We start from the raw sequence: 13,281 nt of genomic DNA, 5'->3' as shown, positions 1-13,281 counted from the left end.
TGATAGTCTGATCCAAGGGCCACATTATCAACATTGATGTTAGTATTTAGAATAAAGACCAATCTGAGCATTAACAGAGGAAAGAACAAAGGGTCTTTGTAGTCCTTTTGTGTGGGTTTTCTTGGTGTTTTTTTAGTTTTTAGACCTTTCATGTGTTTTTGAATTCATTTAGTCGATTTTCTTGTTAATACGGCACATTTATTTTTGCCTTTTTGTGTGTTTTTCGAGTCGTGTGTTTGTGTTATTGTCTTGTTTTTTTTGTCATTTTGCACACTTTTGTTGGCATTTTGTGTCTTTGAAGTACTTTTGTGTATGTTGTGTAGTCATTTTGTGTACTTTTGTTGACATTTTGTGCCTTTTGCTGTGGTTTTCTGTGTTTCTGGAGTTTTTATGTTGGGCTTCACGTAAGTTCCGCTTTCCTGAAATAAAATTTTGATTTGGGGGCCGCACAAAATTAGACCAAGAGCTGCATGTGGCCCCTGGGCCACCAGTTGCCTATGACTGTACTATAGCATATTTAGCACAGATTAAAGATGACACTAAGGCTACGGGGGCAGCAGTGGCTCTAAAATTTTTGTTTCAGGTTGTTGTAAATTGTTTTTTGTTTGTCTAACTCTGGTTTTTCATCTGCTCCTTTGTCTTAGCACGAAGTAATCGCTGTGTCAGAGAAGATTATCGTGCGTCTCAACGATCTGGTAAAGTGGACGATACCGGACTCCTCAGGATGGCCCAACGGTCTGAAAGCCGAGCCCCTGAAGCCGTCGGTGCTCCGGGAGCTGGGGACCAATGGGAGGCGGGAGGCCCTCCATCGCTACAGGGAGAGCACCCTGACCAGTGGACTCAACTTCAAGGATGTGCAGAGGGCCAGGGCGCTGCTAGGTCAGCCTTTCTTTCTGTTTCTTTACTCAAGCTTTCTGCTCTGTCTTGCAATTTCTGGCTGTTGAATGATAATGCGTTTATGCCTTTATGTTCACTATAAATCATTTGATGTTGATTGTCCTTTGGTTCAGCAAGAGTTACCTTGACTGCGGGTAATTCATCAGCATGTTGTTGGAAATACTCGCCATAATGAGCTGAGAATCGCACTAATAGCAGCCAGCTTGCGGTAATGGCGAGGTGTTTGCCAGCACATTAGATCTTACAGTGTAACAGCTTTGTTTTTGGTGCGGCATCAAAACATCCAATAATTCAGTTTAAAGATAATTGAATGATATCAAATTGCAGTCTTAAGGCTCTCTGATAGCGTCCTCTCCATCTGCATTGAAGATGATCACTGTGTGTGTTTATTATATATGAAGCGTTGTGCATTTATCAAGCAAACCGAGCCATTAGGCATAAACTGAAAGCTTGATTCTTTAACCAGGCTCTTGGGTTCTTTTTGTGCAGCGTTAGCCATGAATCTGAGCCGACATGAAGCCGCGTGTCTCTGCAGATGACTCATCCAATGCAAATATCAAACTGGCATTCGAGCCTAATAATCAAAAAGAACATTATGTTCCCTTTGAAACCATTTCCTCGCTTACTCCCTCTCACATGGTTGTGATGTAATAAAAAACGCAGTATAGCACAACTTAGAGATGCACAATTAATCACATTTTAATTGTGATCAAACATTAAATTAACCTGATCATCTGCAATCTTTACATTTAAAATACGGGCTCTGCACTCTGTAATAATGTGTTAATTCACTTAGCATTTGGTACATTTCAAATTCTTTGGCAAATTTTTTTAATTCTTTTTATTTTAGTATAATTCTTATTTAAAACTTAATTTTGCACTGTAAACTATACACGTATTGTAATAAAAACATAATTGTGATTATAATCGTGATTACAATATTGATCAAAATAATCTTGGTTATCGTTTTAGCCTTAATCGTGCAGCCCCAGCATAACTATCACAACCACCTCTTAGCATTAAATCAGTGATTTTAGCTTCATGATCTATTAATTGATTTTTATTATATATTATTTTGTTCTAAAAGCTTGTGTGGAAGTAAAAACTGCTGCATTTTTTTGTGAGAAACAGTGATTTATTTTCTTTCTCGCTCACATTTAATCCATAACGCAGACGCTAACGGTATAGCATAACTAGAAAAAACCGCCTATTAGCATTTAATCAGTGATTTTAGCTTCATGATCTTCTATTAATTAATTTTTAATTATTTTTTGTTCTAAAATAGCATTTTTTAACCTTAGGGTCGCCTGAAATTTAAATGGGTTCACCTGAAATGTCTAGTAACTGATAATAATAATAATAATAATAATAATAATAATAATTACTGATTAAAATTGTATTTTTGGAATCATCATTTTTTTCAATTTAAAACAACTGTTTTCTATTTTTTTAGTATCTCAAATATAAATCTAGCTCAATAAAATGCAGTGTAAAGAAAATAATAATAAAGAAATAGAAAAATACAGAAATGAAATGCATCATGTCACTATGCACTAATCATGGCTGCTCTGTATTTTGCTACACAGTAAAAAAAATAAAATAAATAGTCTTTGTAGTCGTCAGAAATTTGTGATCCAATAAAGGCTGGAAACCATTTTTCTAAAAGCTTGTGTGGAAGTAAAAACTGCTTCAGGCTGAAAAATATCTGCCTTTTTTTTTAGTGAGAAACAGTGATTTATTGATGAATGTTGTTGTGTTTTCTACTCTAAGTCTTTTGGGAGAAGCAGCCGACGTGTCCTTCTGTGCGACGCCGTAATGTCCTTGATTGCGCGGCGTCGCTTGAATCTCACACGCAGAAAGGACACAGTGATCGATACTGAATGCTTTGTTGTTATTCCACCGATCAATATTTTTTGAACGCGCTCGTCTCTGTTTGTGCTGCCGGGTTTCATGAATAGAGGCGTCGGCTTGCATTAAATCGTGTTAAGTTTCATATCTCGGTTTCCTTTAAATGAGCTGTGTCGTTTCTATTTTATAAATGTAACCGTTGTCAGTTTAATAACCTGATGATTGCGCCGTTTGAGAGGTTGTGTGTGTGTGTGTGTTAGTGTGTGTTGCTAATGAGAAGTGCTGCTGTTAATGACTCCATCAGGCTGTTTCTAAACGCACTTGTCACTCTGATGGGACACTACACGAGAGAATCTGCCCACTCAGCAAAACAAGCTCTGATTCTGGCAGGGCACCAGAGACTCACATGCAACCACACACACACAATTCTCACACACAGGCACGAGGCACACACAGTTGCACACTCTCTACACCAGAGGTGGGCAGCAACTTCTATCACAGCGGGGGCCACAAAAATGTGTTTGTTTGATCGAATGGCCACATTATCAACATTCATGGCGGTATTTAGAATAATAATGACTGATATGAGCTTTAATACAGAAAAGAGCGTGTGTTTTTCTGTCATTCTCTGTATGTTTTTTTGTTTGTTGCTCGTTATGAGGCCTTTTGTGCATAGCTGTTGTCCTTTTGTGTGTTTTTCCTGTAAAATGTATGTTTTTTTTTTTTGAGTCATATTGTGTATTTGTGTTCTAATTTTGCGTTTTTTAGTTATCTTTGTGTATATCTGTTGTCGTTTTGCTTGTTTGTTAGTACTGTGGGTTTACAGAGTGTTTTTCTTGTCTTTTTGTGTACTTTTGTTTTCATTTTCTGTAATTTTGTATATTTTTTGTTATTTGGAGTAATTTTGTGTATTACTGTTGTCGTTGTCATTTTTGTCATAGTTTTGTGTGTTTTTGGAGTACCTGCACTTTGAGATTTGTTTTAAATGTAAAGTGCATTATAAATAACATGTATTATTATTATGACTTTCTGTGTTTTTCTTGTCTTTTACAGTATTTTCCTACAATGTTGTAATTCTTTGTATTTTTCAACGTAGTCCTGTTTGTGTGTTGTGTATTTTTCCTGTAAAATGTATGTTTTTTTTTTGAAGTCATTGTGTATTTGAGTTGTTGTTTTGCTTGTTTGTTAGTACTGTGGGTTACGAAGTGATTTTTTTTTTTAGTAATTTTGTGTATTACTGTTGTCGTTTCATTCATTTTTGTCATAGTTTTGTGGGTTTTTGGAGTATTTTCTGTGTTTTTCTCTTGTCTTTTACTGTATTTTCCTGCAATGTTGTAATTCTTTGTTTTTTTTTTATTGTATTCTTCCTTTTGTTTTGTGTATTTTTTCTAATTTTTTTACATTTTCTTTGGGGGCCGCATAAAATTAGACCAGTTGCTGCCAGTTGCCCATGTCTGCTCTACACAGTGTTATCTGTTTGTTAGTTGCTAAAAGTCAAACAATAGGAGGGCGTAGAAAGTTTTCGAGAGAGAGACGGAGCACTTTTTCATCGTGGTCACAATGAGCAACGGTTTGAATAGAAATATGAAATATGCTACTGCATTGCCGCTGACTCCAGAGCTGAAATATTCATGGCACACACACACACACACACACACACCCAGCAGCAGGAGCAGATCAGATATATAAGTATTCCTAAAGCATCCTCGAGTTGAATGTTCGTAACGCTGTGTAATATGTCGGCTCGTAGATTATACAGAGTTTTATATGCCGCCTCTTCCTTTTACTTTATTGTTTGGGATTGTTTTTAGCCTGAAGTATAGCTGAACGATCGCCTATATTTGCTGATTGTTATTCTGTGCCTGTGTGTAACTTTATCAGAAGATTAGATTGTTCCCAATAACAGGATACTGCAGCACAGAAGCACAGGAAACCATTGCAAGTTAAAGAGCAATATAGTGTGCCATTGTTATTGAGGGAAACTCTTCTTTGGGGTTTTGTACTGTTTTTTCCCCACTTATTCCCTTTTCTGGAATGTTGCCAGTCTAAATGAAGCCCACTGCTGTGTATTTACGTCCCAAACCCTCACGGCATATGTACCAGCACCGTGACAATAGTTTTTTTCCTTAGTTCTGTATTTTAAACAAGGCATCAGTGTTGAGAAAGCGAACAAAGCACTGCTTTATACCACATCCGCAGACATGGATTAAAAACCCACTGATGCCTGCACCAAGTCAAGTAATTAATTAGAAATAAGTGACCTTCATCGTCCTCCCGCGCCATCGTTGACGGTCTCTCAAACCTTAGAGGCTAGAGAGGTAAATGGTATCATCATAACTCAAATTCCTGCTTCAGTGGAAGCTTTGTGTTTTACATGAGCAGCATTGTTGGAATTTCACGACCCTTACTTCAATAAAAGCGTTATGTCTTAATACATCCAATTTAGGAATTTAATACAATGGGTAAAAGCCTTGTTTAAAAGGAAATGCTTGACTGTAAAAAAAAAACAAAAAAAGTACGTTGCATTTAACAGAAACGTCTCTGGTCTGTTTCGGACTAAATGTAATAAAAAATTGTCAGGATAACATTAAAGCACGCTTTCAAGGACTATTTAGTGCTTAAATATCAACTTTCTTGTGGAGTAAAAACATAAATATTAGTTTCAAAAGCGCTACAACAAAGACTATTCAACATATTCATAAATGTTTGTATACAGTAAATGTCTTTAATTCAATGGTAGGCTACAGTTTTCAAAACTATTACACACAATTTAGTATTTCTTTGATGAATGCATTGTAAATATGTGAGCTTAGGTTATTTCAAAGGAGGCATAATGGGGGAAAAAAAGATCTTTTCTGTTTCAAGGCAACACAATATTCAATTTAGCACAGAAGCTAACGTCTTCTACAATCATTTAGAATTCTATTGAAAATATCAGATTATTTTATGATGGAGGCCTGTTTGTGTTTTTCCAACGTAAATAAATTGTAGCTTTAGCATAGCTTAGCTAGTGTTAGCATGACGTTAGCAAATGCTTCTACCCTATAAATGGAATTTTGTTTTTAATAATCAGACTAGCTTAAGACTATTCTTATTTTCACTTCTTACACCTGTTGTTTACTTTAGTGTGTCAAAATAATACTTTTTTGTTTAAATTTATTTTTATTTTTATTGGGTTTCATACATATATATATTCTTACATACATTATATTCTTCTCAAGATACATATAACCCATTTTTGTTAATTTTCAAACACAAAAACATCACACTCCAACACACATAGACACAAAATAAAATAGTAATTAAAATAAAGTAATTAAAAAAAAGTAATAATAAAATGAATCTGTATACATATAAATAAACATACATATACACAAAAATAAATAATAATAATAATAATAATAATAATAATAGCAAAACAACACAATTATATCAGACAAACAGGTAAACAAAGATAAAATAAAACCAGTGGAAATACAAACAGAAATTATATGTAAATTTAGGCATACAAAGGACTTGCAGTGTGTTCCAGGTTGGTTGGTACAACCCATTAATATCCTGTTACACAACACTGTCAAATATGCATTAGTCTTTCAAAGATGACACTATTATTGACTAAGGAGAGAAAAGGGCCCCAAGTATTATTAAAATTGCAAATTGTTTGTCACAAGCTAGCTCATCTTAAGAGTGAGAAATAATAGATATGTCAGGGTTTTCAAAACAACAGGCAGGAAGTCAAACATAATTCTAATCAAATCGCAATAGCTTTATATATATATATATATATATATAAAAACCTGAAAGAAGACAAATATTATATATATAATAAGTACGTTTATGAGCGTGCTGCAGAATAAAATGTATTTTACAGTCCTTATGTAATCTATAATGTAATGTGCCTAATCAGGTAATGCAAACGGTCCACTCTGTTTATCCTCTGGTGAGCATTAGAGCTTCTTTTTACAGTTCAATCCACCAGGGATAGCTTGCCAAGGAAGTTTACATTCTCCCCTCTATCTCTCCCCGGAGAACTGGCCTTATTCCCTTTTTTCCTCCCCATTTCTTGCCTGCCGAAATTGCTTTCTGATCGTGTACCACAAGGCAGAGCATCTTAGAGCAAGTGCTATAGGAGAGAGACAGAAAGCTCAAGGAAGACTCATGTATATAAATTAAAGAAAAACTTCTCTCAAATGGTTTTAAAGCTTTTTTTTTTTTTTTGTCTTGGCAATTCAAAGCCTTACGTGTGGGCTCAGTGGGCAGAAAGCCGGTTGAGATGATATCGCATTACACGAGGTCATGGCCTGTGATTCAAAAGAGTCTAGATGTTGTTCAGCGATCTCGCCCTCACCTGTGGTATCATCGGTGGCTACATTCACACACAAGTGAAAAGCGTCCAAGCTGGGAGGAAATTATACAACCTGAAGCATTCAGCCATGTGCTTGACTTTTTTATGTGGAATTTTTAGCCTGCGAAAGTCAAATAATAATAATAATAATAATACCACGATGAACATTTCCTGTAGAGTCTGTACAATCCATGTGGCAGATAAAAGAAGTAGAGTTGTTAATACAGTAGATTCATCCAATCGTCAAAGGTGTAAACTCGTATTGAAGTACTGTTGTTTGATTGAAATCGTACTCAAGCAAGTTCTATATAAAATACTCAAGTACAAGTAAAACTTAGCTAAATTAAATAGTACTCAAAGTGACATGTTTCATGAAAGAGACGGAGGTAATAATTTAAATCTAAAGGTTTGCAGTGTTTGTACAACAATGAAAAGCTTCTGAATTACCATCTGTGAGTTAAACTGCGGAAAAGACTAAGCACTGAATTTAAAATAATTACGAGCATAATTCTGTTTGAAAATAAGCATAAAGAAATAATAATTCAGAGGTATGTTGATAATTAAATACCACAGGCACTCGCTTGTTATTTGGAGTGAAACGTTGTGAGATATGGTACATTGTTTGTAAAGGAGGTATGGTTAATGTAATAATGTGTATATATATATATATATATCATGGTTTCTGTCTAAGTATTATATTGCATAGTTTTTTATTTACATTACAGTTTTCAAAGTTTAAGTTGGGACATCTTGAAAAAAGTAAAAGGACAAGACTTAGGGCTGAACGATTAATTGCATTTGTGATATCACAATATATTTTTATTGTCCTGTCTTGTAGAGTCCACATGTTTACATATTTCATAAAACGTGACGTTAGTTATATAGGTTGAAGAGGTAAAGCCATAGATTTGTTTGCGTTATTGTTGTAATCTGTGCTTTAAAATTGACATTTTATATTTATTTAAAGTTTAACTAAATCTGAAATTGTTTATTATGAACCAGATTAATTTATTGCTTTTGTTTATTGAAAAATACATGACAAGAGGCCCTTGAAAAAATAATCGCATATTAAACCGCGATTGCAATATTGAGGAAAAAAATTTTTGAAAATTATTTTTCAAAATTGTTCAGCCCTAATACGACTGGATACAGTAAACATCTCATGTATAAACTTAAAAGAGGAAGAGATCAAATCTTGCACAATTGGAACTTCTTTTATTTTCCACAAAGGCATCTGTATAAAATAAAAGGTTTGTCACAATGCACAAGTCTTTTCAAAATAAAATAACACAAATGAATTAAATTCAAAAACAATTAAAAAAAAAAATTCTCCCACTCTAAGTATAGCTACATTTATTAACTCTAAAACAGTGTCATGCCAAATGTGCCACGTGGGTAACAACATAATGGGTAGAAATCCCAACATTAACCATAGAAACTGGCTGGGCTTTGATCAGAAATGACGCGACTAAGAACATATGGATTATGTTCAATGTACCATGAAATGGAAAAAAAATCAGAAAAAATAATCATTTACTCAGTAACGATTGGATGATTACATGTAAAATGACTGATTTAAGAAATACACTCAAAAGTACAAGTACCGATAAAAGCAACTCAATTACAGTAACGTGACTACATGTAATCCATTAATTTCACCTCTGCCAATGGTTGTCATTATTTTTCATTATCTGTGCCTGATTATTCCTGTACCCGCTTGTGGGAACACTTCTGACATACATATTTGATAAATTCATACCCATAAATAGGTCAAATATTATGTTTTTAATGATGGCAATCAAGGTCAGCCATTAGATTTCAACAATGTTCTACTCCTGTTTGATTAAAAATGCCCCGCATACTTCAAGCTTCTTGCTCTAGATTTGAATCAAAGTGCAGTTTTTTTTTTGTTGTTGTATGCTTGAAATGAATAAATTATTTACCCCTCGCACGCCCCCCGCCTCCTCCTCCTCTCTATTAATCCATTATTGCTGACCTCATTTTTCATGTAGGCTGTATATTCTGGGTTAAGTACTTGATATTCATTTGAAGAATGCTTTTGGCCAAAAAAGGGAGTATTTTTTCCTCCCTACACACACACATTAGGAGCAATTGGGAGTGCAATGAGTTGCATAAGGGCTCTTCAGCATAAAGCCAGGAATAAAACCACCTCTTTGATATTAAAAGCATAACTTTCCTACTCAACCGATCAGCAAAACCCAATCAGTCCTGCGACCAATCTGTACAGGATTCAAGTAATTCCAATCAAAGCTGATAAAATGCTACTTAACAAAAAATAACCTTAAATGTGGTTAAAAAATGATTTGCATTGTGTGTTGTCCTTGTGTTAGCATGTGTGTACTAAAAGTACACTGACTTTTTTCCACAGTCCCAAATAATGTTTGTCACATTTATGCAAGTTTCTAAATGAAAGTCAAGAGTGTGTCCTGTGATCTGTGTGTGTCTTTGAATTTGTAACAACTTGAAATTGAATTTACTGTTTTGAGACAGAATTACTTTCTTGAAATTGTATTTTTTGCTATTTAAACTCCTGTTTACGTCTACAAAAAGTCCTTTACGGCCCATAGATATCTACTTTATTATATATATCTATATAGGCCGTAGTCATTGATTGATTGCTCATCCTCGTGGACCAGAAGTGTCTCCGTGTCGTGACATTAAATTTCGTGCAGTGAATCTATATTTCAAAATCAGAAATATATTGAATTTTTGGAATGTACTGAATTTGAAAAAAAAACAATTTTAAGTTGCTAATTCAGTGGCCCAATGGTTACAAGAGGAGTGTTCAGGACTATTTACTGCAACTGTATCTCCGTCCTATGAACGCTCTCCAGTTGACATCCTGACGACATTTTTCACAGTTTGAACGTTTCAATTTGATGTCGAGGGAAGATTCTGTCTCCTTTTCCTAGGTTGTTGAAAGCGTCAGCGACTGTTTATGCCGACAGAGCGGGCGATAAGGGACCAGACAGATGCTGTCTTCCCAATGTTGATTTGTCTTGGTGACAATACGGAACAATATTTGCGACTTTTGGAGTCACTATCACATGTGAAACGGTTCTGTTTCATCTGTTCCTTGTGAAGACGTAAAGCGGTTCCTTGGGAAAGATAAAGAGAACATTGGTGCTGCTTTTGAAGAGTAATGTTATGTGCTGTAGTCGTGATAGAGAGGAGTACACTCTGCCTTTTGTAAAAAAAAAAAAAAAAAACAAAACAAAAAAAAAACACTTATTCCACAATACGCGTTCCAGTGTTTGGTAGATTGCATCGTGGACACTTATTTTCTCTCCTTTTAAAAACATTGTCTTCCCCTTTTGCTTTTTCTGCAGAAATGGTCTAAAATACCCTTTGTGGTAATTTGACAATGTGTTTGTATTGATTATGTGCTTCTTTCACCGCCTTATCTTCTCCATCCTCCTCTGCTGTGTGTGTGTGTTTTCTTTTTGGGGATTTATGACAGTATCTTCTTCATTATGCTCAAACCTGTGTGAGAGAGAATCACAAGCTGTTTTTCTTCACTGATGTGCTCATATCATTAATTCCCTTCTGACTGTGGCCTGGCCGGAAGCCAACAAAATCTAAATCTGAAAGCAGTAAATTGTGTGCCGAGGTGGAAAAATCTATTAGACGTTTGAGCATGCCACGAATTTGAATGGGAGAGAAAGAAAGAAAGCGGAAGACACACCGTGGGCTAAAAAAGACATATATCTTCTCTTTCTGGTTTATTTTATAATCAAATTCGGCTCCGGTGATTATCAAATATTTGTGTGAAATGATTTCTGGCGTGTCACACTGTGTGTTATATTGGAGGTGGATGGTTAAACAATCAGCGCAGCCTCACTGGCATCACCATTAACAAGGTCTGATACAATAGTTGTTTCTCTTCTCTCCATTAGTCAGGTCTGTAACGACAGCTATGATATTGACGGCTTTAACAGACAGCAACTCAGCTAAACCTAATCAATAATGATGCTAATTTAAAGCGTTCCAGCAACATTGATGTTTCTTAACAGCTCCCCTCTGATGGGCATTTTAACCCCCCCCCCCCCCCCCCCCGCACAGATACATTGTTACAAAGGATTTTTGTTCTTCACAGTGAGCGTTGAAGCCATCCCAAATTGTTCAAATAATGAGCGTGCATATTTCATGAACCTGTCAGTCCGTCTGTTTTATGAGCGTGTGTAAATCTGGCGTGCTTCTGATGCCCTGGTGTGCTTATTAAACGGACCTGAAACGTCAAATCAAACAAAATCAACAACAAAACGTGACAGCATGTTGAGAGAAATGTGATCAGTTCCCATTAGCCTTTTTTGCAATCGTCTAATCATTTAATAGTCACTAAATGACTTTTCTATTTTTTTTACGTTTCGTTTATGATAATTTAAAAGATTTTGACATCAATTATACTTCACTTTCTAGAACAGTAAGTAGGTGCTGACGCGACATTCTTGATGTGTCAGGCAGAATATGAGAGCAGAAGAAGATAACGATATTGTAGTTGTCAGTTAAACATAGCCGGACACCGTAACATTACATAAAGACATGATGTAGGAACTATAGTCTCTATACTCATGGCTTTGCCATCTGTGGCAATCAAGTCAACACATGTTTAGTCATTTTTATGGCTGTGTTGGAAACGGCACACTGTGTACTATGCACTACAAACTCAATGAGTGTATACTGTCGACAAAAACCTGAATCACACTGAGGCTAAATATCTCCGTTGATTTGCCACCTTTGAAAGTTCTGAAGACATTTTAAGTGAAAAAGTGACCAAGTAGAATATCAACATGTGGTCATTTGATCCATAAAACTCTTGGAAACACATTTAATGCCGAGATTTTGGACAAAACCTCCGGTTAACTTCAAAACAAGAGCCCTATTTACAAAAGCGTTAAATAAACTAATTTAAGACAAGAAGAGATACTTGTATTATCCCCAGAAACTGTTTAAGATGGGATAGCCAAATTTGGTGTGTGTCTTCAGGGTATTAATACCTTGATGGAGTTTGAAAATTTTTTCCAGATTTATTGCCTTTGTTCTGTTTTTCTTTACTCTGGGTGAGTTTGTGTGTTTTGACCTACAACTGTTGCCATAGTAGTCGGAAGATGCCATCTTGAAAGCCTATGACCTACTGGTCTCTACTAACTAAGTTCTTGTATTTTCGGCTTGATTTTCGGCCAAATTTGGTCTGTGGCTTCAAGGTATCAATACCTTGATAGAGTTCGAAAATGAGAAGCACACAGTTATTTTTTCCGTAGTTTTTGCCCTTATTCTGTTTTAAGGTTGTGAGTTATAACAACAACCAATCTGAGATGTTGATGCCTGTCTTCTTGTTTTGAAATGGGGACGTTTGATTTTTAGCTTAAAGACAGTCCCAGGGCAATTTTACATTCCACTTGCAATGCATCATGGGGCAGTTGAGTATGACTAGTGTGCCCACTGTGCATACTTCAAAAATGTCCCTAGATAGTATACATCTGGGTATTTCTCGCGTACTCAATTTTTCCATACGATCTAATGTGAAGGCATTACATAATTATTTTGACGTCAGCATGAGTAGTACATTAGTATGTGATTTGAAACACAGCCTGTGTTTATTGTATGTTGTTAGCAGCCACATTTTCAATTTAGAAAGATTGCTAAAGTCACATTAATGAATAATCATTAATAATGTTCAGGGATATTGTAGATCATTAGAATAAAAGGTGTCCTAGCCACTGCTGTCCTACATTATTGTTTGTGAAATATCTGCAAAGCTCTAACTTGACACATCCTTAAGATGCATGGATGATATAAGATGATAGGATATTAGTTATCCAACTGTCAAAAACATACCACAGAGTTTCCACACTGTGAAGAAATATTTTGATATGTTTCAAAATGAAAGAAGTTTTAACTTTCTCTTATTTTTACTCCTCTTTTTTTTTCATTATGTTGGACATATTGATAGAGAAAGTGGAGAATGCATGAATAGTTTTATTTATTATTCAAACAAGACTTGAGTTTTTTTTTTTAGTTTGTAGAACAAAATTCTGCTTGTCAACCACTTTTCTGTCTGAGTGAAACCAGAGACTTTAGTTTTGGCTTCGAGTTTCCAAGATTTTTTTTTTTTTTTTTTTGCAGGGACGTGATTTAACTTGCCTGAAATGTGTCGGTTGTTAATAATA

General features: G+C 35.3%; 1 protein-coding gene across 1 annotated transcript in view; it reads left to right on the top strand.

Annotated features, from left to right (window-relative positions):
- Positions 1–13,281, top strand: part of arid5b (AT-rich interaction domain 5B) — a 130,817-nt gene that overhangs the window by 19,192 nt on the left and 98,344 nt on the right. The window contains exon 3 of the mRNA XM_028468609.1: positions 645–879. Within this exon, the coding sequence (XP_028324410.1) occupies positions 645–879 (235 nt within the window). The remainder of the gene's footprint in view (positions 1–644; positions 880–13,281) is intronic.

Source organism: Gouania willdenowi, chromosome 15 (assembly GCF_900634775.1).
Source record: "Gouania willdenowi chromosome 15, fGouWil2.1, whole genome shotgun sequence".
In the NCBI taxonomy this organism is placed as follows: Eukaryota; Metazoa; Chordata; class Actinopteri; order Blenniiformes; family Gobiesocidae; genus Gouania; species Gouania willdenowi.
Note: the sequence above shows the minus strand (reverse complement) of the source record. Positions and strands in the feature narration are given on the sequence as shown.